General features: G+C 47.1%; 1 protein-coding gene across 1 annotated transcript; it reads right to left on the minus strand.

Moving 5' to 3' along the window:
• Positions 1-3,207: 3,207 nt before the first annotated feature.
• On the minus strand, positions 3,208-6,745 carry FOXB1 (forkhead box B1). Its single transcript, XM_022579454.3, has one exon. It carries the CDS (start codon positions 6,710-6,712, stop codon positions 5,735-5,737), a length of 978 nt encoding a protein of 325 aa, XP_022435162.1. The 5' UTR covers positions 6,713-6,745; the 3' UTR covers positions 3,208-5,734.
• Between the last annotated feature and the right edge of the window lie 17,648 nt (positions 6,746-24,393).

Genomic DNA, 24,393 nt, shown 5'->3' on the forward strand with positions numbered 1-24,393 from the left:
TCAAATATAACCTTACAAATCTTGAAGCTGAAATGAAAAGCATTCAAAGTTTGAATGCATCTGGGAAAAGTACCAGGCACGTTTTAAAAAATACAAAATAAAACCCTCCATATACTTCCTCCTTCAGATCAGATCTCATTTAGACTACAAGTTTAAGGAAAACTGGTTCATTCCTCTGCAATCACACCTCAAAAGCGGAGAAGTCTGCTGCTTTATTTTTCCCTGTTCTGTTTCTAGAAGCAGCTCTAACAGCACTGTAAGCTTTCTAAGATGTTGACACATAAAAATCTATAAAGTTCATCAAAACAAAAATATTGGCCATTGAAGACACAGGACAGAAGTAGTGCCACAAGGTTATCTCAATTACCACAGACACATGTGGCTTTTTCCCCTGCCCCCCCTCCCCCCTGCCCCAAAAATGGGAAATGAAAATGTAAGAAGATTCTGACTTGGAAATTCTAACCAAAGAATGTCTCATCTCCTGATTTTTACTTAACAAATTTACCATAATGGTGCTCAGATAGGGTTGCTATCAGAAAGTGGCGTGTATGTGTGCACGTGTGCATGTTAGAGAGAGAAAGAGAAGAGTACTGAGCAGGTGAGGTTGAAAGCTTAGCTTTCAAGTCTGCTGTGACACCAATGACCAGATATTAGTTGAAAGAAGTAAACTGGACGACCCAGACGTGATTCTGATCTTTGGAAACAAGCCATTTATGTAATCCATGCCAAGCAAGGAGGTAAGAGGCTAGGAGATGTGTGATATAATGATATTTATATTGATGTAGATAAAGATTTGTTTAAATCAAAGTTATTATCTCAGAACTGAGTGTCAGTTGACCACCAAGAGCTCCTTGAGAATCCTGAGGCCCACATAGCCACCCCCACTCACTTTCTTCCCCTCCCCCATTTTTTCAGAAGCCAGAGGATGCCCGCTGCATCTTGCACTGTAGTGCAAACAGATCCCCGTAAAGAGAGAGGAAGATAAAATGAATTTAAATTCCAAAGGGGTTCCAGTGCCGGTTTCCTAGTCCCCGAGTCAGCAATGTGTTTGTGAAAATTCAGCCTTTTTGTCTCCCAGTAAAAAGGAGCTAAATCTACATCGGTGGCCCAGTCTCGGGTTGCTATTCTTTGCATTTTCTATTCGAGTGAATGAAGTGGCCGGGACCCTTCATTTGATCTACTCAATTGCATAAAGTGACAGAATTCTAATATATTTGTTTAATGCTCTTCAATGGGCTTTCACTTTTTTGCTTGCAAATGAAGCATCCATGGGCAAAGTTTCATCCCCCTTTAACACCGGGACATATTTCATAACTCAGCCCCGTAGTTTGAAGTGATCTTGAGAGGAGTTTTAGACTCAAAAAGTGGGAAATAAAGAAACAGATGTGAAGTTATTGTAAATTCCTAGAGTGGGCTCTGGGGCTATTGTGACCCCACGGCGGGCGGTCCAGGGGCTGCGCCTTTCATGCTGTAATTGAAACATATTAATTAGATAATTTGTTGTTAGTTTAAACGAAACAAATGCATCCCCTTTGAGGCTGCACAGCCGGTGGGTTGGATTGTTTTTTGTTTTGTTTTTGTTTGGGTGTCTTTGTGCATATGTGGCTTTAGGAGAAAAAAAATTAACTGCCATTTATATTAAGAATTGGAGAACAGATCCCGATCCTTGCCACTTCTTAAATGGATATCTTTTTACAGAGGGAGTTTCCATTTGCAAAAGTATAAACCATCCCTGAACACCGCTGCCCCCACCCCCAAACCTTGCATTAACTAACGTAAAACCCTCTGTTAGAAGTACTCTGTTGGATTCTTTCCCCCTCCCACCTACCAGCTTCATCCCACTTGAGCACCTGGCCAGATTTATGCTTCCAAGACACTCAGTGTTTTCATCTATTTTAAAGGAGTTAAACTTGCTGCTGTAATAGTTAAGCCGCTCCGAGGATCATTTACTAGCACTGCTCTTGCTAGTCTTCAGGCTTCTTAAGACCCCCCCCCCCCGCCGCCCAACCCAGGCAATAGGAACAGTGGGAACTTCAGCAGCTTCTCTCTCAAGAAAGTGTACAAAACTCATCCATTGTGTAAGCATTTCCCCAAATCACAGAGAAAGCCACTTAAAAACATAGTTGAGCACAGAAGCATGTTAAAAACCAAAAGTAACAGAATAGCAGATTTGGAAATAGGTTTCCAAATCAAAAACCTAACTTAAAATAAATCAATACTGCCCAGATTTACAAAACAGAAAATAATATAACTAAACTCCCTTCTCAGGATGAGATCCAGAACAGACACCTTACTGCACGGTGTTGTCTCTTCCAGTTTTATTTTAAAGCTCTGAGTATTGACTTTGGACTTGAGCCAGGTGAAAAGATTTAACATGACAAAGAGAGCCATTGAAGGTATCCTAGTTATAAACTTCCTTATTTGTGGGGTACTTCAGCTAAACTGGGTGCTAGTCTCAAAGCTGGGGATGGAGTGGGGTGGAGGCATGTGTGTTTGGGCTGCCTTTGGATTTCTGATCAAGGTTAAAATATCATCAATGGATTTTTTACTTTACTCATTCAACTTCATCTGAGAAAAGATGCCTGCAGTGGTGAAAGGAGGACTCACAATGCCCAAGTTATTTCATTCTTTGCAATACACCATGACGAACTTACCAGCTGAAAAGCACATTTTCAAATACTGAGTTGAAATCACTCCTTTACTAAAAATCGGAAATAGGACTTGCGTCTTATTTACCTGCATTTATTAAATGTGTGTATGTACACATCACTTGCCTCTGAATTCTACTGCTACTACTAGGAAGAGTATTTTACCTGACTATCTAAGCTGCAAATTTACAAAATGTTTGAGACCCGTGTTAGCCCTTTATGCTTCCTTCATTCCCAGTTCAAATTCAGTGTTAGTGAATTCCAGGAGATTAGAATATTCCAGAGATGGCTTTAATTTTATTTTGCAGGAAGTAATGAAGATGTATTTCACTTTTTAAAAATGTAGATGATTTCTGGTTGAGAACAAAGTTTTAAGAGTTTCCTGGCCCAGGGTGGGTAAGTTTTCCAGGCTTTCTTTAGCTGATCGTGTTGATATAATTGTGAATTGGGCTTGATGAATGAGTTTAGTTGTCCCCTGTCTGACGAGCTTTAGTGGCTTCATGCATTTTAATCAGTCCAATGATTCATTTATTTTCCACCTTTTTTTTTTTTTGGCTGTGTGTGGGGGACCCTTCCTTAAAAAAAAAAATGGTCACAACAGGATTAATTACCCTTTGCATTAATCCTAAAAATTTTTTTTCAGATAACCCTCTGAACATATAAAGGTCACAGGTGCTAAGGGTTCTCCTTGTGGAGTATAGTGATGGTGGTTTCTGTGTGGGTTTCTCTGTGTTGCACAAGGTCTCTTGTTTAATCATTTTACACAGTAAAGTGTTAATCACCATTTAAGTTTTTCTTTGTCTTGTAACTTCATTAGTTGAATATACACCTCACTCTGGAAATACTGTGACCCTTTCAATAAAGTTTTAATTGGCCTTGAGCCATACATTCTTGGCAAACTTTAATTCTCTGCAAAAATCTGAAGAAAAGCAAACACTCAGAGTCAAGCATTTAAAGTAACTTCCTTCGCTTCTTTAAAATAAACGCACCAAACATTATTTTCCCAGATGAAGGAGTAAAGAGAAATCTGTTCAGTTAGAAGTGAACAAGTTTCTCTACAGGCTAGGTGACCTTTTAAGTAACTTCTGAAAAAGAAAATTTCAACGATTGCAATAATTTAAAGGAGCAAGGAAATCAAGGTCCACTGCAAATAAGATGCATCAGAATAGAAGTATTGGGTAAGCAAGTTTGCCTTTACGCTTTATATCTCCATATCGCCTCTACCTGGTTTCTGTGGAAGCCTTACATTTATACAAGTGCTGTATATTTTGTAAAATGTATACTTAAAGATAGTCAAAATACATATAAAGTTACTCATTTTTCATTAACAGTTTTTCTTTTAGCACCACACCTGTGCACCTGATCTATACTAGAAAGAGTTTGTTTCATCTTTCTCTCTGGGCCAATATCTTCGAAAGTCCATCTGCGTAATTTCTTCCCAGTCTGCAAGTGCATAAGAGGAGGTTTGTTTTCAAAATAAGTTATGAAAAAGACAAACTACTCAGACAATGTATTGCAGAAAGCATGCTTAGAGAAGCAGTGCATTTATCTTTGGTAAAGTTACTGTTTGTAGCAACTCTTCAAAAACACACGAAACTAAAATTTGCATTTACATATTTTAATGAGAAAATATTATTTGGACTAGGTTCATAATTTAATGTAGACACCTTTTTAAAATTCTTTGTCTTAAAACAGGCATGCTGGGAACAAGAACATCAATATTTAAAATTCCATGCTAATTCTGTACAGGGAGGGAGAAAAATGAAAGGTAAAAATTGTACAGCTCTGATGACACTACAACTTTTTTTTAACTTAAGCAGGTCACACCAGAACAACAGTTCATTTTCCAGCAAATTACCTAAGACTCTAAAGGAATATAGCAAACAAAAGTGCATTTTACACAGTGTATAATCATTCCTATTCACAAGCATTTACATCTCTTTGCAGCCCTTTAGCTTCTCGGAAAAGTTCTTGTAGCAAACAGAAAGGCTTGTCCATGGGAGACCTATCCGGTGACACCTCCTTCATGTTACTAGTCAGCTTATCTAAGTTCTTCTAGGGTTGCCCTTGATGCTTTCTTAGTTTGGACTTATTTCATTTTCTTTCTTTTTTTTTTTTCCTTCCAGCAATAAAATAAATAGCTAAAAAGGTCTCTAAGTAATCGGAAAGTTAACATCCCAATTAACTTTCCCACCCCCCCCTTTCCCTCCCCTAAACCTGGCCAGAAATGCAGAGTAAACATTCACATTACAACAGGTACTTGTAAAGTGGGCTTTTGCCCGCTCGCCCGCCAAGCACTACAGATTCAGGTTCACTGTTTACGTTTTACCGGGCGCTTTGTAAACATACAAGGTTGACTTTTAGTTTTATTTTGCTTGTGTAGAGGACAAACGTCCCCTTCCCAGGTTGGTAGCCTCTCCCCTACACTCCCAGCGCCTGGAGCCTCTGTCAGGAAACAAAACCCCAAACCAGAAAACTCCGCAGAAGCCGGGGAGGCAGGGCCGCTACTCCGGGAGGCTGTGGTCCGCCCAGACCCTGCCGGATGGGCGGAGGCGACTAGGGTAGGAAGCCAGCGGTCCCTTTTCGCGGCAGATTTCCAAGACGTAAACAGAGATCTGGCTCTCCGCGGTGCGTCTGCAGCCCTCAGGGAAGATCTGTTCCGGGAAACCTCCAAGGCGGTTTCTCTGGGCTTGGAACTAACGGCGCCGTGTCCGGAGCCTCGCGGATCGGGGCCGAGCTTAGACGCGCCCCTCTCCGAGACTGCGGGAGGCAGGGTTTCCCCTGCCTCTTCAGTGGGAGGGGGATTTCGGGGGCCCCGGGAATGGGACGACTTGGCTCAGGTGCCCCCTGCCTAACCCCTCTTGGGGGCGAGGACAACTCCCACGCGCCTCCAGGCCCATCTGCAAGTTTGTGTTGCGTCTCCTGGGTCCAAAACAGAGTTCTCATGGGGGAGAGAGGGTTGGCCGAAGGTGAACTGGACAAGTTAGGGTGGCGGTCCCAGATGGGGAGGGCAGGACTGGGAGCCGGGGAAGGCGAGTGAGCTGCGGGGGGTGGGGGGGACAAGACGGGGCGCCGGCCTCTGCGGGTCAGTGCACCGCCACTGAGTGCAGGGCGGAGGCCGGGCTGGTGAGCGTTTCGCTGGGAGTGGCGGGGCTGCTTTGGCTGGTGGCTGTTTGAGAGGACGTGGGGCTGAGCGAGGGCGGCGAGTTCGAGAGCAGGGTGGGGATGGGCGCAGGCAGTGCGGGCAGCGCGGGCACTGCGGCCGGCGTGGGCTTAATGGGCACGGGGATGGCGGGCAGCGTCTGGCCCGCTGCGTGGCACAGTGGCTTCAACGGCACGCCGTAGGCGCTGTAATCGCCACTAGCCATGGAGATGGGGGTGGCCGAATCGATCATGCCTGCCGAACCGTACACGTGTGGCCAGCCAGTACCCAGCGAGCTGCCCATGGTAGTCAACTGGTTGGGGAGCGGGTAGGCGGCGGGCACGGGCTGCATGGCGGAGAAGGCCAGTCCCCCAGGCATCTTGTACTCGCGCGCGATGATATTCTCGATGGCGAAGGGATGCTTGAAGCCCGAGGGCTGCGCCACGCCGCCCAGGTTGTAGGCGGCGGCGGGCATCTGCGGCAGGTGCGTGCCCGAGGCCGCCAGCGCGCTGAGGCGCAGCTTGGCCTGCTGCTGCAGGTACTGCGCCGCGTCAGCGGGCTTGCTGGGCGCCAGGTGGTCCGACTTGAGCACCTTGAAGCGCTTGCGGCGCCTCAGGAAGCTGCCGTTCTCGAACATGTCCCCGCAGCTGGGGTGCAGCGCCCAGAAGCTGCCCTTGCCGGGCTGGTCTGGCCGCCGCGGTATCTTGATGAAGCAGTCGTTGAAGGAAAGGTTGTGGCGCAGGCTGTTCTGCCAGCGCTGCGTGTTCTCCCGGTAGTAGGGGAAGCGGTCCATGATGAACTTGTAGATCTCGCTCAAGGGCAGCATCTTTTCGGGCGAGCTCTGGATGGCCATGGCGGTCAGCGAGATATACGAGTAGGGCGGCTTCTGGTCGCTGTACGTGTTGCGGCCGGGCCGAGGCATCTTCTTCTTTGCCCCTTTCTAGCTCTGGGTCCGCGCGGGCCTGCTCGGATCTGGGAAGGGGGGAAGATAATGGGGGGAAGGACGTGGATGCACAGACACCGCGAGGTCAGCCAGGCCGAGAACAGACTTCGGGGGTGGCGAGTAGGGGGCTTCGGCGCCGGATCAGCCAGTGCCTGAGCTCTTTAGCCAGCAGCTTTGCGTGTCGAGTTGGGGGCGGCCAGGGGGCGCGGGAGGGGAAGCCCGCGAGCGGCGCGATGGTAGCCTGGAAGGAAGCCCGGACCAGAAGCGGGAACTGGGGGTAGGGATGCAACGGAGAGCGGCTCACCTTAAAGTTGCCCCAAGTTGCGCGTCCGCATCCGGGATGGCGCTGCTGCTCGCCGAGTCCCTCCCGGCGCGCAGCCGGGGCGCAGTGTCCTGCCTCGGCTGGGCTCCACTCGTTCCTGAGCTCCGCAGCTCAGACCCGCAGCGCCCCGCGCCGCCCGGTCCGTGGCGCTTCTGGCCGTGAGCTCCGCGGGCGGCCGAGCTCGGCGGCGGAGTCCCGGCGCGGACAGTGGCAGCGGCGGCCTCGGGGTTCCGGAGGGCGCTGCTGTGGGCTCCGCGGCTCCACTGAGCTAGGTGGCTGCCTCCATGTCCTCCCTCGAACCATCTGATAGTTTTAAGCGGTGACAGGAGCAGAAAAGACCCCTGTAGCGGCGCTTCATTAATGTGCCACTTCTTAGCTATCATATGACAATCGCCTTGGGGGAGGAGGAAGAGGAGGGGGAGCGGGGGATGCAGAGGGAGGGGACTGAGCGAGAGGGGAGAGCCTGGCCAGCTCTGATTTCTTTCACACCTATTTACATGGACACCTTGGCCAATAGGAATCACTTCCAGCTCCAGACTGGGCGAGGGGGAAGAGCTTCGGCCACCGGCGGGAGCAGGACGCGCGGGCCAGGGTGCGCGGTGTGAAGGTATGAGGAGGCGCCGGCCGCGGAGCAGGGATTCTGGCGACCACTCACATTCACAGACCGAGCCGCTGCGCAGACGATGTTTGACATGGAAATTGCTTGGCCGGGGTATTTTGTTTCCTCTGCAGTGTGTCGGGTTTGTATTGTTAGCTAACTTCAGGCAAGGCTTTCCCCTGAAGCTGACCCTTTTCCTGCTCTTGGCATTACCCGGGGCTGGTTGCATGGGTTATTGTAATGAAAATACACCCTTCCTCCACTGCTCCAAGAGGCAGGTCAAAGTTTGATTTGACCTTCCTAGGCTGCTGCCTTAGCCCAGTGGGGCACAGTGGGTGTGTAGCTTTAAGTGATGGGGTTTAAAAGTACAAAAATATAATCGGACAGACCCTTGTAAGAGCCCACTTTGTATCTAAGTGTATTGGCCAAATTAAAAAAATAATAAAGTAGTGTATCTGGGCAAATAAGCAAGGTCTTCACTTTAAAAGTCCTCCAGGAATTTGGTAACCAAGACACAGGATGGAGGCTCTGGGCTGTTGGGGAAGACGGCATGTGGACCTGGGCAGGGCCTGAGTTTGGTTGACACACTTTATCAAGCTCGAGGTCTCTCACTCCCCAGGTGGTTTGAAATTTAGGAGTTAGGCGTGGCCTGGAAGTTTGCATTTTACAGCCGGAACTTTCTCTCCCTTCCCCCTTTTTTTTGCATAGAAAGAAGTTATTTAGAGTTTAGAGGGCCCAGCAAAAGCTGCCTGCGGCCCCACTAAAACAGAAGTACCTTCTAGATTTGCAAAGAACCAGCGGTTTTACTTTTTTGGAGAGAAAAGAGGATGGGGATGTGCCTGGGGTCACCTTGCCTAGTGTGGGCGGCTTGTTCCCTGGTTTGGATTAGTCTCTGGAGATTCAGTGAATAATAATAATAATAATTATTATTATTATCGTTGTCATCATCATCTAATTGCTATGAAATAGTGAATCAACCCCGCCTGCTTGCACTCAGTCTACAAGTATAGACGCTAGGCGTTCCCGCTGGTTTCTGCACATTCTCCGACCTTTATGGTTTTTAGAAGAAATTCCTTCTGCCGCGTTGTTAAAAACTCAATAGCAACAGCTCACACTAAATCACCTTCAGTCTTGAAATGTGTGAGAACTTTTTTTTTTTTTTCAGGAGGAGGCGGTGGTGGTGGTGGTGGTAGATTTCTGGGTGTGAAGTTTTGATACTTCTAGTGATATTAGAGCATTACTAGTGGAGCTGTTTGGGGTTAGCATAAAAAAAATCTTTAAACGCGTGTGTGCGTGCGCGCGCACCCCCCCATTAAGCACAGTTTCTGAGGTGGTCAATAACTCACCAAAACGTAACTTAAACACGATGAATTTAGGAGATTAAACAATTTCATTAATATTGAAATGACCCTCGCGTCTGGGTTGCCTCGCTTGAGATGCAAGCGCACGTTTTTCAATATTAACAGAAGTGCTTGAAGAAAAGAATAATGTCACCTTCTTAACTCGGAAAAAATGACCAGGAGGAGGAGGTGGGTGTGGAGCGGGGGGAGGGGGAGGGGAGGGGGGAGGGACGCTGACCTGTCTCTGGGGGCGCGGCTGGAGAAGGGCAGGTAAACCCCCTGCAGATAAACCAGTTGGACCCGGGAGGAACTTCTGCCGAGCTTGGGGGGAGGCAGCGGTACTCGACGAAGCTGCGCCTGCTTCAGCTCCTAAGGAGGTGCGGCGTTTGGGGGTTATATGGCGTGGCCGGGTTAGCCTGGAGGGTCCTGAGATGGGAGGAGCTGGGGAAGCTCGGGAGCTTGAGGGGCCCCAGATGACTAGTAGTGAGGGCTTGTGTTTCACAGACCGAAAGGCGTTGGTCCACAGCTTTCCTGCTCTAGAAGGCAGCTGCCCTGTGAGGAAAAAAACAGAGGGTGCTCCTGTGGGCGAGGCAGGAGCCCACCTGGGAAGGGGAGGTACGAGCATCGAAGCCCGCAAGGATTTTTAGGATCCTTTAAGAAAATATGTACATACATATAGAAACAGAGTTTTGAGAAGGGTTGGATTCGGGATATGCAACGATAGGAGTGAAAGATCTCTGTTCCCCCTACTATAGCCAGGAAGATTCTTTCGACCCCGTGTGTGTGCGCCCGCGCGCTCCCGCGTGTTGGGGGTGAGAGATGGGGAGAGAGAAATGTTTTCTTGTTTTAACAATTGGCATTTTGTTGCCTTGCAAAGGGCCTTTGTATGGCTGTCGAAATCATTGCTCCGAGTAAACAGAAGGTTAAATTCTAAGAGTAGAAACGTTTGGGTGGAAAAAAAAAATCCAAGTTGGGATAAATCTCTGTCCGTCTCCCTGGGAAAGTTGTCACCACCAAGTCTGGGACATGTGAGGATACAAGTAGGAATCTTCAAAGTTTGGCTCGGGTGAAGATGGGAGGTGAGGCACTTTGCCTGTGCCCGGGGCTCATTAAGAAAATTGAACCTAATAGCACAACTTTGCCTTGGGTGGGGCGAGGAGTTAGTTGTGAGATGCACATTTAAAAAGTGTACTTTGCTGTAAAATTGTATCTTCCTACTGAAGATCTACAAAGCCCAAGGGAAGAGAGGGATTTGCATGCTATTTACAGAGTTTTAAGGCTAGTATTATGAAGGAGAGGAAGGAAGGAGCACTTTCCAGAAATCTTGAAAAGTGCATCAGTCTATTGTACAGAACCCAAAGCAAATAGAAGCTTTGGGGAGGGGGCACATCCGACCCGCAGGCTTAGGGAGTTGTTGGGAAAACTGTATAAAATACACATAAGTCAATTATGCCCATGTGCAAACCAACTGGAAACCTCTTTCGTGCAATAGCCGTTCATCGCCTCTGCGGAGCCCACCACCGACCACCTTTCTGCTTGGAGAGTTCGCAATAGCCTCTTTTCCCACAAGCTGGACCACACACGGCTACAGATTTCGTAATAATTTATGCTAATTTCCCTCCATAAATCCACAATTCGCTTCAGTGGCACCCGGGCTGCTGATGGAGTAAAAAGGAGACAGAGGGGTGACAAATACAATATTGATTTTGATTCCTTCTGTTGTCAGGCAGGTGTGTGTGTGCGTGAACTGTGGGGCTGGGGTTTGGGGGCGGGGGCTCTAGGAGAGGAAAACCGCCCGGAGCCCAAGCCAGCCCCTCCATCCACACTCCACAAAGTAACGCGCCCTGGTTTGTTAATATTTACCAAACACCGACGGGAGGTGGAGGAAAGTACCCGGCAGCTTCCCAAGGTTTCCTAGGCGCCAAAAACAATACCCGCCTTCCAGACATGGAAAGTGAACTCCGCGCTGCCCAGAGCGCTTCGGCTAAGCCTTCCTTGGCCCCCTTCTCCTCCTTTCACTCTGGGAGTCCCCTCCCTCTCCATCCCCCCTCTGTCCCTCTCCTCCTTTCCTCTTTCCTAATGCACTCTTGCCCCTCAGTTCTCTTCGCTTCACTTTTTCTCCCCCTCTCCTCCACTTTTTCCAGCATCTCTGCGAAATTGGCGGTAAAAGTGCTGGGAGTGGGCGGGGGAGTTGAAGGTCGCGGGCTGGTGCGGCGTTGACATTAGGTTTGGGGCCTCCTCTGGCCCGCCCCACCTTTCCAGGCCGCCTGCCTCAGGTGCTCAAGTCCTCCGCTCTCTCGGGGAACCCGCGCTAACGCACCGCACCGCACCGCTTTGTCCCATTAGTCTTCACCAAATCTGCACTTTGGTGGCGTGAAACGACTTAGCTTTCCTTTCAAAAGGATTTTGTTCCGGGGGTATTCAGCACTAAAACAAACTCCCTCATCCTGTCAGCGGTCAGTTTTTGTAAAAAAAAAAAAAAAGAAAAGAAAAGAAAAAAGAAATCATCCTCCTGAGTGTCCTGGAGATTGACTGTCCTCGGAAATCTGTGCCAGCACCCCGGCATGGCACAGCCTGGCTCTAACGTTCTGGGTCTGGGGACCAGAGGGACCCCGCTCAGTAAGTCCTCTCAACCTGGGGCCACCGGCCAGCAGGGTCTTGCAGGTCCTTGGGTCCCAGAGACCCGCACCCGGTTGGCCGCTGCGTAAGCGAAACCTATTGGTGGCCATGGCTCTCCCGTGCCTGCCCCGGGAGTCTGAGCCCTTTCCGCCGCCGGGCCACGTCGACCAAGTCTGGTGGGAAATCAAGCTCTTCAAGGAGGAGGGGTGGGGGAGGGGACACACTTCGCGAGGCGGTGCCGAGGGCCAAGCGGCAGAGAAGGTACTTGGAGCCCTCTCCTCGCTCTCTTCGCCAGCGTTCCCCAACGCCACCGCCAGCACCGGGCAGCCGGAGAAGCACACCTATTTTTCCAGCTGGTAGGAAAGAACATCGCACAGCGAACTTTGGAGCCGTGTATTTCATTGGTTGGTGACTGGGCTACATGGGGTTTGGATCTTAACTCACACCAGGGAGATTGAAAAGAAACTTGATGAGGAGTATGTTGCCTGAAATCAGTACCCCCCCTCCCCCCCGTCCAATCTTGCTGAGAGAGAGGCAAGAGCCTCGACTCCCATCTAAACCAGGGGGTTCAAATTCAGAGGCGTGTCCTCCTGAGTCCCTGCTGCCTGGCAGTGGGTAAGGCCTTTGGCCATGGCTGGGGCACCTGAAGCGAAAATCTGTGTTTTCCTTGGGGTTGGGAGAAAGGGAGTGGCAACAGTCCCATACATTTTAGAAGTATTTTGCAAGCAGCTGCTCCAGTTTGGGGAGTGTGGAAGGCTCAGTTTTCCCTCCACCTCAAGCAGGAAAGAACAGTAGCCAGAGGAAGGGGCTGGTCTGCTTGACATCCATCCCCAAGAAGTGCCAAACCCCACCCATAGTGAGCAGGCAATTTCAGTGTCCGTGAAAACAACTCTTGCTGGGTTCACCATAATGCCCTCTCTTTGGATTCAGTTTGCTAAATACCATTTGGTCTTTGCTGGCAGTGGTTTGCTCTGAGATTTCAAGGCTTTAAAGCCTGAGTTTCCAAATCCAGTCCCTCCTTTGTGCTAACAATTGCATAGCTTTAAACTGGGCATTACGAAACCTACATACGTACTTGTCTCAAAGTTATTTGCAAAAGGTTGGTGGAAGGATTTTGGTTGTTGTTACTAAACCCTCCCCAGAAGTTTTGCCCTGCACTGTGTGAAATAGAAGAAGCAATTCAAATCTATTATTATTATTATCGGAGGAAATATTGCTAAAGCCACCTTGGTATTGAAGGGATTAACTTGCTTTTCTCCCAGCCCGTAACTCTGGGGTTAAGACAGCAGTAGATCAACTGTATAATGTGTGCACTGTTCGCTCATTTGTACAAGCAGAACAAAGGTTGGACTAAGCCAAATTGCATTGCACTTGTGAACCGAGGCCCGATGTGAAGTATCTTTTACAGCGGGGGGAATGAGAACAATTTCGTGTATGTCTAAAAGGGAATAACAAAGCCACTTTCTCGAGCATCTCAAAGTGAAGTAGCGAGGCGTGACATTCCCAGGGTGAGGAGGGACAAAAGCAGGGTCAGGGGGATGAAAAAGAGAATCAAACAGCCACTTTCACATGTCTGCCCTCAACTGCTGCACCTCTCCATAATAGGAAACAAATGTTGTAAAAGGGGGGATTGCTCCCATTCATTCAAAATAGCAAATGATAGCTAAACAACATTGTCAAAACTGAATCAACCTCTGTGCAGTACCACCCAGAAAAAGGTATTGTGTTTTGTTTAATAGCGGGGTGGAGCAAAGGGTCTTTTTTTTTTTTTTTAAGGGGGGAAAGGGAGAAAATCACCCTATACTTTTCATATTAATTTTCTTTGTCAGGAATTACTTGTTTGCTCAGATTTGGGGCAGGGGGGATCAGTATCTCTGGTTAGGCAGCCACTCTTGAAATGTTATTTTGGGGAAGGAATTTAGGGAAAGCAGAAACAGGAAGGCAGTTTTTAGCTTTATGAAGTGTTTCAAAGCTTCCAATAAGTGGGAAAACAGTTTATCTCCCTTTGAATGCATTATCTGAGGGAAAAAATACTGATTGCAGTAGAATATCAAGGTAAATCCTGTACAGTAGGCTAAATGTCCTTCGCTCAGAAATTTGAATAAAATCAATTCGGGGAGGGGGAACTGCAGAGCCCTGAAATGAAGACTGTCTTGCATCCGTAATATTTGTTGGTGCATTCGCCCGTTTTAATTTGTTTTGAAACCGGATAACCTGTAGGTCTCCAGCCTTAAAACCCCGCGCTTCTGCTGCGTTTGTTCAGAGATGAGGAGAGCTTAACCCGGTGGACGTATGCAGTATGTGTTTTCTTAATGGCAGAAGCAGGTTTCGCCCACAGCAGCCTTTAAATATAATAACTCGCTGTTTTCCTGAGATGGTTAAAACTATTCGATTTTTCTCTCTTCTCTCTCTCTCTCTCTGCCCCTCCCCCCACCTCGTTTGGGCCTTTTTTTTTTTTTTTTTTTTTTGGTCTCCATTCGTCCCCCGCTGAGCTGCCACCCACAAAGCGGGTTTGAAAAAGAAAGAAAGCAAAGAAAGAAAGCGGCTGATCTTACTGGCCTCCCCCAGCTAAGAATGGCTGGGAGGCGGGGCCTGGCGGGGCCTGCAGCGCAGCCGGGCGCTCGCCTCCCCTGGGCCGCGGGGTCCTTCCGCTCAGGCGGGTACACCTAGGACCAGGCCTTTGCTTCTCGAGTCCCAGCGCGGAGTGCCCACCCTCTGCCGCGCGCCCTCTTCCGCAGCACAGACTCTGCTCCGGGCTCTCACTCTTGGTGGGTCGCCGTGTACAGACTAGCTGTAGGGGAGACCAGGTTGCCCCGAGGGCTTACCGACGCCGCAGAAATGGACCCACCGCCCTCTATGTTCCTCTGTTTCTTTCTCTCCTTCCCTATTTCCTCTCCCTCTCTCCCCTCATCCCTTCTTTCTCAGACTCTGGTTTCAATTTCCGCAGCGGTAGGGACACTAGATTTTAGGTCTGCAAACAAACTAGTTGCCTTCCCAGCAATGCAGTGTCCGGGATCTGCAGTGCATTTCCTTGTGTACCCAGCCGGCCCAACCAAAAGAAAGGAAGGAAGGGATAAAGGAAACAGAACATTAAAACATCCTCACCCGCCTACCTCAGTGGTGAGTGGTAGGCCACGTTAAGTGTTTGACTCTGGAGAGTGGGATGAATCATTAACTTGACCGATTATAGCATCGGTGTAGCTTTTAGGAGACTTCGGCACTTGCAACGGCGGCTGACATCTTCACCGATCTCCCCCTCCCTCCCCCCACAGCAACCCTAGTATACAACCTCTCACTTCCCCCTTATTTATTTATTTGACATTTTTATTAGGAAAGAATTTTAGATATATATTTTTTATATAGACATGAAATCTGCACTGCCATTTCTCCCTTGCGGTGCTTCCCCCTCTCCATCTTTTAGGTGACTCCAGAATCACGGGAGGATTTAATTCCAAAAAGGTTGAATCAGCAGGTGATTTTCTTCAGAGTGATAACCATTTGTTTATGGTGGCCATAGTGATTCCATTGGTGGAGTGGATGGCTTTCCTTAACTGAGGTAGGCTGCCTTTTCTTCCCGGGCGGGCAGTAAAGAAAACCTTTCACCTCTCACTTCACCGGCCCCCCTCCTCAAAGCGGTTTGGGTTCAAAGTCTTTAACTTGGTCTCCTGTATACCCGGAGTTTGGGGAGGCTCTTGGTCTTTCAGTTCGGTCCGTTCATCCTCTTTTCACCAATTTTTCTTTAATTCCCCCCCGCCCCAAAGCTACACATAAACAGGGTAAAATAGAGAACCGTAGAGAGTGAATTAGATCGTTCTCTTTTTTTTTCACATCTGTTGCTCTTTTCCAAAAGGACAGAGGGAGCCACGGGCTTCCTAGGTTTTCCTAGGTTACCCAGATCTTCGGTAATTATTAGTAACTTAGGTTTTCCTTTGCGTCCGGATCCCTGCGACCTGTTGATGACTGAGTCGTGGAGCGCGGAGCTCCGCGTCAAAGTTGGTTATGTAAACTGCTTGTGTATTTCACATTATCATCGCGCTGTCTGGAGGCAATGTAGATTTTCTAAAGATCTAATGAATAAACAACCAGCAACTGCTGGCGGTGTAATTTACATTGTTAATGCCTACATGTGTATAATAAATATGCATTTGTATGTCTTCAAATAAACTCTTTTTAGTTTCTAACCTGTGGTGATTTTTTTTTCAAAAAGAAGGAGGGTGGAGGGAATCTTCGTCTTCCCAAGGAATGAGCGTGGCTCTGGTGAAAATGGCTCTGCCGTCGAGCTCAGATTAGGGTCCGCAGCCCGGCTGTCCCTCTTACCCGCCGAGGAAAGCTCGGCTGGGATGGGCCCCCGTACTGGACTCGACAAGAAAGGGAAAATGCGTCCAGGAACTTAGCCGTGCGGTTGGGGACGGCGGCGCTTTCTGTGGGAATGGGAGCCGAGAGAGAGAGGACAGCATCCACAGGATTCGGGTGTTCTACCCCCGAGCTATCACCCTCCCCCAAAGAGAAGTGCCAAGGACGTCTCTTAGATCGCAACTTGGGTTGGGAGAGTTGGGTCTGGTGCGGCTTCAACAACCTCTGGGAAAAAGTTTCCCGGAAATTTCCAGACCGACGACCTTCTCCCACGCGCCTCTGCAGACAGCATTTCGGACAAGTCTGGGGACAGACAGCTGGGAGAAAAGAGAGGACGCTGGTCCGGGTCGGGGTCCTAGACTCTGCCCCATCAGCCACTTCCTCCGGTAGGGCGGGAACACTGACGCTCCTGGGAGCCACAGCCTCCGAGCTGCAGGGTTTGGACCCAGCATAGCTGTTGTTTTCAGAAGCCGAACGCCCTCCCAGCGCGTCCCACGCCGCTTATTTCAGGCTGGGCGCCGACGTTTGATATCTCTCGCCTCCACCAGCCAGGTGCCACTTTCTTAGCGCGCTCGAAGGCAAATGTCTCATCTTTCCCCGTCCTCGATCTGGAATACATTATTTTAATTAAGTCTATGGCGATTTACTTTCCTCTGAGATCTATTCCACGGTGCAATTAGGAACGTATTGGTGCTAGCTCATATGAATATTCAGGAGCGTGTCAATTAATTAGCAGACAGAAGAATCTCATTATGGTGCTCAAAACCCTTTTAGTGTTAAGCAGAATTAAGGGGGTATTTGGCAATGCGCTGGATTAGTGAATATTTTACTGTGCACTCATTTAACTTCATTATCATAGCACTTACACTACTCTCTGATTTTATTAATTAAATTGCTCATTAATTTGTCCAAAAAGGATAAAAGTTTTAATGTGCCACCCAATAACTTGGAAAGTAAACTTTCGCCCTGCTTGGTCTTCGCTCCGGGCCAGCAGAGGACAGATGGCTGCTTGCACAGCTCGAGATGGAGGCGCGGTTCTCCTCTCCCTGCATCCAGCAGCTTCGGGGAGAGCAGGCTCTCCGGCTCCCCGCACTCCGGCATCAGCCGGGATGTCTCGGAGGAAGGGCCGCCACCGCAGAGCAACCCATTGGCTTTTTTTTTTTTTTTTTTTTTTTTTGCGGTACGCGGGCCTTTCACTGTTGTGGCCTCTCCCGTTGTGGAGCACAGGCTCCGGACGCACAGGCTCAGCGGCCACGGCTCACGGGCCCAACCGCTCCGCGGCACGTGGGATCCTCCCGGACCAGGGCACGAATGGCTTTTTGCCTCTGGGACTGGCTTGGAAATCTGAGTCCTCCTTCCGCAAGCAAAAAAATGAAAGCCTTTCCCTGGCTCCGGGGAGTGCGGGTGACTGGGCACGGAGCCAATCGTCCAGGGACGCGAGAAGTGCCCTGGGAGCCACCGTCAGCGCTCCCAGGCTTCTCAGCCTCCGGGCCCTAAGGCGTGCTGTTTCCCAAAGGCGTGCGCGAAATGCACTTCGTGAGGTCAACGTCCGCAACGCCCCCTAAGGGCCTGCTGAGCGCAGCACCCACACACCCGGCCGCTTGAGGCCTCTTCCTGAGCACCGCGTCCTCGACCGGGGCCACCCCTCAGGCATCATCTGGGTTCGCGCCCCCGTGCCGCCCACGCCCACCTGCACCTCCCCCCGCACCCTGCCCCAAAAGGTTAGAAAGACAAATATTAAAATTGCTTGCACAAAGGGAACTGCTAAAGAGATCCCAAATTAATATGCATGTAAAATTAATTAGTTGCATTTCGTGACATCAAAATAAGTACCTGGGAAACAGAACACCTTCTGGGCATTGGGAACATATGCTGGAATTAGAGTTAATTGACTAATTACATAAATTAGGCATTAATTTTGCAACACATCGAGTATAAAAGATATCTCAATTAATTGTGCATAAATTACCAGGTGAAACCGGGTGGCGGTCCGGCCAGGATTCCGGTTCTCCGACCTCTGCTCTTTAGGGCCCCAAAGCTAGGCGGCGTGGCGGGCGCCCAGGTCGAGACTGGCTGGCCCGGGAGGCGAGACCGAGGTCTGCACCGGGAGTCGCTGCCCGCACAGGCTGATGACTCGGGGCAATCGTTAATGTGATGGAAACTCCCCCACTCATTAAAATCAATTACATGCAGTTAGATTGATCAGCTTTTGTCAGAAAGGAGCAAAGCAAACCCCTGTACTAATCTCCCCTCCCCCCAAGTCCCCGTCCTTACCCCCTCTCCCCTTTCTCCCCCATCCACCTATAGTGATCCCGGGCCCTCGCCGAATGAGTCCCGCCGTCCTTGTCCTCAGTTTCCCTCGCTGAGGATGTTTATTTTTCTGGATTTGACGCCGGCTCTGGGCCACTTTTGATCGATCTGGACTCTGACCGGGCTGCACTGGATGACTGGTTTCTCTTGGTGGTCCACATCCTCCCGGGCCCGCCACCGCGCCTCAACCAGGAATACAACTTCAAGGAAAGATGCTAAGTGATTTGAATCTCTTCCGTTTGGAAATGGGTGTAAATTTATCTCCGGATTGTAAAATCTAGGTAAGGTAACCCATTCATTCTCCCAGAGGACTAGTCTGTCGGAGTTCCCAGCTTCCCCGCTCTCCCTACCGCTCCCCGCCCCCCATGGTGTATATAATATCGCTCCTTTCTTATGGATGAAAGAACAAAATGGATACAGAATGGGTGTTGAGTCTAATTTTCCTGGGGCTCCTTTCTCCAAGGGGAGCTCCAGGGAACACACTAGTAATTCTCCCTCAAAACCCACCAAATAGAATATTTGCCTGTAAAACAGTTTACTGTTGGGAAAATATTAATGATCTTGGTAGCGACTTCCGCCTATGTTCCCTACACATTTTAAGCAAACGAAAAAGGCATCCCAAAGTAAAAGGGTTATTTGGGCAGTGGATAAAGTCATGCCCCTTCCAAACCCCAGTGAAACTGCAACAAAACTCCAATGAATTTCTTACATAAATTACCACCAATTATAACACAATTTGGTTCTGTTGATCTAATGGAATGTTACTAATGGAGGGACAGATTTCTCAGCAACTTCTGGAGCTGTCATCATGTGCCTGGTGGTTTGTGACAGTATCTGAAGTCACAGACCCCGCACGCCCCCAAGATCCCCAAGTTGTAATCTTTTTCTTCTTTCTGCCGAAGCAAACAGAGAATGGAAGGAAATCCTGAGAAACCCTTTATTGTCTGATTATATATATCTTCATCAAGATGCCTGGGTGACATTTGTTAGAATATAATCCTGACTGCTGATGGGCTAAAGAAACCAACGAATTCCTGAGTTTACAGAGACAAACATTCATCTTGATGTAGAGGTTTTCTGCAGCAGCCAGATGCTGAAGGTACTTGAGGGAGATGTTGACAAGTGGATAATTGTCAGCAGAACTAAAACAGACACTTTGTTTACAGTCGAGCATGATTAATTGAGAGTAAATAAAACAGCACTCTTTATAAAATCACCATTCAAGTCCAAAAAAGGCTGTATGTCTCTAGAAATGAAATAAAAGAAGTGGACTTCTTGTACAAGAGCTGGTTTTGCCAGACCCTTGAAGCAGCAGCTGGCGGTGGTGTAGATCAGACATAGATATATGCTTTATTGCTTTCCAGCTGGTCTGCTTTAAAAAAAAGATTTTTTTTTTTGCCAAATTTATAGAGCTGGATTAGAAACATTTTCCCCCTGATTAGCTGAGTTTTAAATTTCTCTTATTAAAAGATTATTCTTCCCCTCTCTATTCTCCTTTTAAAAGGTAATGCATTTAATGTGAAATAATTTTGAAAATGAGCCAGACGTGATAAACCCAATCTGATGTTGTCAAACAAGGCTGTTAAATGCCATTGTGATACTTCGGTTTGCAAGAGAGCATTTCTATTCCCCATGGCACTAATAAACCACAGAGGCCAGACTCTAGTTAAACATCTCAGGATTGCCCAACATAATAAATTTTAATGAAACAGGAAATATGTCTTTCTTTCAAGGTACAATTCGACTTGTGTACACAAAGTATTTTTCTGGCCTCTATCCTGCTAGACCACAGGGTGACCAGGCCAACACCTTTGTAAGAAACTTTGCTAATCACGTTCGTGAAGATTAGTGCTGCAGACATACTTATCATTGACCTTGGATAGATACCTTGGATGGATTGATTTATAGCAGTCTGTAAGTGAGCATTCTTTGTATTGTAATAAAATGCCCGATGAAGTTCAAAACAATAAGCCTAAGGAAGTTAGAAGTTGGTTTGGATTACTAACAGGTCAATTAGATTCAGTACTGATGCCCTACCGTAAGGATGGATACAGAAACACAAGGCAGGTAAATAGGTGCAAAGTGGGACTTTGTTTGGGCTTCTGGGAGAGAGCTTTCTCTTGGGACTTCTCACAGTTAAGAACTGTCTGTAGGCGCTTCTGAGACAAAAGCAGAAGCAGAGTCTGTGGCATGAAAGGATAGAGGGGGGAGAGAAATAGAGGTAGAGAGATAGAGACAGAGAGAGAAAGGACACGAAGGAGGAGGAAAAGAAAAAGAAGAACAACAGGGACAGAGATGGAATCCTTTCTCTTCAAGTGAGCCCTGGGCTTTTTCTGAATCAATACTTTTTCTTTTGCCTTAGGCCTGTTTTATTTTTGGTTTTGTTTTGTTTTTTTGCGGTATGCGGGTCTCTCACTGTTGCGGCTTCTCCCATTGCTGAGCACAGGCTCCGGATGCGCAGGCTCAGTGGCCATGGCTCACGGGCCCAGCCACTGCGCGGCATGTGGGATCTTCCCGGACCGGGGCACGAACCCGTGTCCCCTGCATCGGCAGGCGGACTGGACTCTCAACCAATGCGCCACCAGGGAAGCCCTACCTTAGGCCTGTTTGAGCGAAGTTTTGAAGGGGTCACGACTAATATACTTTTTTAAGAAGTCATATTCATTTGATTTTAAAAATTAAAGTATATTCAATCTTGTAATAACCTATAATGGAAAAGAATCTGAATATACTTTTCCTATTGTCATGAGACCCAGGATAGTTTTCATGCCAAAAATCTTGTTTATTCCTTCTATTTCTCCTCGCTAGGAGGAGCAACTCAAATTGCTTGGGTAGCTCTTGGGCTTTGGGTCCCAAGGAATTTCATTTCCTTCCCTGGTGAGCACTATGTATTGCTTTGGTAATTGCACATCTGTGGGGATATTTTTCAGGGCTCCTAGAGCCTGACAGTCTTAGGATGAGGACCTAAAGTAATGTCTCCATCGGCATATCCCTAAGCCTTTAAGAAATATTAGAGCTCCTTCCTTCCTTCCTTCCTTCCTTCCTTCCTCCCTCCCTCCCTCCCTCCCTCCCTCCCTCCCTCCCTCCCTTCCTCCCTCCCTCCCTCCCTCCCTCCCTCCCTCCCTCCCTCCCTTCCTTCACATAGTCTGAGGACTAATTTCAGCTCTGATAAATTCATTTCACTATAAATTTCAATTGGCCAAAGAAAATACATATTTAAGAATAGGCACCACTTCTCATACTGGAGTATTTTTCATGTTGTAAGTTCTTCATGATTTCAAAGTCTTTTAAAAAGTACATCCTCTCATTTGACCCTCACAGTAACCCGTAGGAGAATGGAATCTGTGTATGAAAGTGGGTAATAGCCATTGAGTGCTTTGTATTAGGCCAGCAGTTCTGAAAGTGTAGTTCTGGGACCCTGGAGTTCTCTGAGAGCCATACATGGGTTTCATGAGGTTCAAACGATCTTCATAATAACACAATATGTTATTTACCTTTTCTACTCTTGTTCTTTTACTAGTGTACAATGGAGTTTTCCAGAAGCATCATAACGTGATTTTTGAAACAGATTGAATATAGAAACAGAGATGAGAATCCTATTTTCTTCTTTTAAGCTAGACATTAAGCAGATTTGCAAACATGTAAAACACTAATACTGTTCTCATTATTTTTTTCAATTTAGGAAATATGCTTATTTTTCATAAAATGCATTATTTATGTTAAATGTAATGGCTTTATTATTTTTTTAAGTGAATTAATAAATAGTTTAATTTTTTTTCCCAGTTTTAATTTTGAATAAAGTAAATATCTGTAGATAAAGTCTGATAGACAAATGCCTCAGGGGTAGGTTCTGCTTTCACCTTGTTGTAGAGATAGGGAAACAAAGGTTGGGAGAGAGGTTAAGAAACCAAGAGGTTCCACCGACAGGAGGTGGAACGGGAGCTCAAGGCGCTCAGCTTCCAGAGTATGAGATTTGACTTCTACTTTATAGTTGAAATTGGAGCGTTCCTGTTCCTTGTTGAAAACGCTGGGACCCAGAGAAGTTATGTGATTTGCCTAAGCTCACACAGTCAGAGACAGAGCTAGGGCTTTAACAGAATTTCTTCCCACTGTAGCCAGTGGCCAGCATACCCACTACTGTCTATTCAGTGGTGTGCTGGGAAGCTGACTCTTGGTAGGGAGAAGTCTTCCTTCATAGTATTTGCCAATTTCTGTAGTGTATATACTCCCATTATGACCAGTTTCAAGCCATGAAGTGGTAAAAGCTGTCTCTCTATAATTTTGCCCTTTATCTTTGAAATTGTTTCCAGATCACCTCAAGGCAACCACGATGTGGTAAATAATTCCCTGATCTTGGGCTCGAAAGACTTGGCTTAAACTCCCAGCTCTGCTACTTACCAGACTCAGTTTCTTCATGTAAAACAGGGACAATAATACCTGCCCTGCCTGTTTCACTGTGTACGTGTGTGTGTGTTTGCGAGCATGCGTGCATGTGTGTGTGCAAGAAATGCATGCATTTATATGAGATCACTTTGTGAAATGTAAAATGTCATATAAATGTAAGACATGGTGACTGAATTGATCTGTTCCTTGTTAGGTGTGCCCAGTTTGTACTCCTCCTCTGAGACATCTTCCCCAGGTTCTTTATCCCTGGTCATAATTGATGGTTTTCATCTTGTACTTCCACAATACTTTGTCCATACCTCTGTTTCGTGACCCATGTATCAGCTCATAATTGCTCTTAAGTTTGCCTGTCACTAAAACAGTAGAATATAATAGTTAAATTCTCAGAATCTAGGGCAGTGCTGGTCAGTAGAAATATAATGTAAGCCACATATGTAATTTTGAACGTTCTGGAAGCCACATTTTAAAAAGCAAAAAGAAACAGGTAAACTTCATTCACTAATATATTTCTTAACCTAATATAACCATGTATGATCATTATTATGTGAAGTCTATGTTAAAAATTATTAACACAATATTTTACATTCGTTTTTTTTACTAAGTCTTTGGAATCTTGGGTGTATTTTACATTTAGAACATATCTCAATTCAGACTAACCACATTTCAAGTGCTCAATAATCACATGTGGCTAGTGACTACTATATGGGACAGCATAGCTGTAGTGTTAGTCTCACTTGGGTTCAAATCCCAGCTTTGCATTTACTAGCTGGGCAATTTACTTGACCTCTCTTCCTCAACTTCCTTTTTTTTAAAAAATTAATTAATTTAATTTATTTATTTTTGGCTGTGTTGGGTCTTTGTTGCTGCGGGCAGGCTTTCTCTAGTTGCCGTGAGTGGGGGCTACTCTTCATTGAGGTGCGTGGGCTTCTCACTGTGGTGGCTTCTCTTGTTGTGGACCACAGGCTCTAGGCGCATGGGCTTCAGTAGTTGTAGCACACGGGCTCAGTAGTTGTGGCTCACGGGCTCTAGAGCACAGGCTCAGTAGCTGTGGTGCGTGGGCTTTGTTGCTCCGCGGCATGTGGGATCTTCCCGGACCAGGGCTCGAACCCATGTCCCGTGCATTGGCAGATGGATTCTTAACCACTGCACTACCAGGGAAGCCCCCTCAACTTCCTTTCTGTGAAATGGAATTAATAATGCAATCCACACCATAGGGTTGTTGAAAGAATTAAATAAGTTAATATGTACAAATAGCACTTAGTGTAAAATATGCATACCATAAATATTAAAGATGATGATAGTTTTATTTTTAGACTGCAAGATTTCTAAAGATAAAACTGCATTTTATTCATATTCTCATTTTCCAGAACCTAAAATTGTGGTTGACATGTGGTAGGCTGTCTGTATTGGCTGACTGAATGATAACTGGCTTCTCCCACTTACTCTGTATGGCATCAAAACCTCAAATGAAATTCTGGACATTGTACACAATGGCAACAGAGCATTATCTATTAATGGTGGTGGTGGTTGAGGGGAAACACCATTTGCAGATGTATTCAATAATAATCAGCTTCTATACAATATAATTATCATAAAATTCACCCATTTTAAGTATATAGTTCAGTGAGCTTTAGCAAATATGAGTCAATCAACATCTAGAATGTTTCCAACACCCCCCAAATTTCCTTGTGCTTCTTTGCAGTCAGTCCTCTCT

Source organism: Delphinapterus leucas, chromosome 2 (genome assembly GCF_059928025.1).
Source record: "Delphinapterus leucas isolate spDelLeu-1000000601 "Yukka" chromosome 2, BTC_Dleu_Yukka2, whole genome shotgun sequence".
Lineage (NCBI taxonomy): Eukaryota > Metazoa > Chordata > Mammalia > Artiodactyla > Monodontidae > Delphinapterus > Delphinapterus leucas.

Bases quoted from the DNA above. Each gene is read 5' to 3' on its own strand.
- FOXB1 (XM_022579454.3), bottom strand. From the start codon at position 6,712: ATGCCTCGGCCCGGCCGCAACACGTACAGCGACCAGAAGCCGCCCTAC.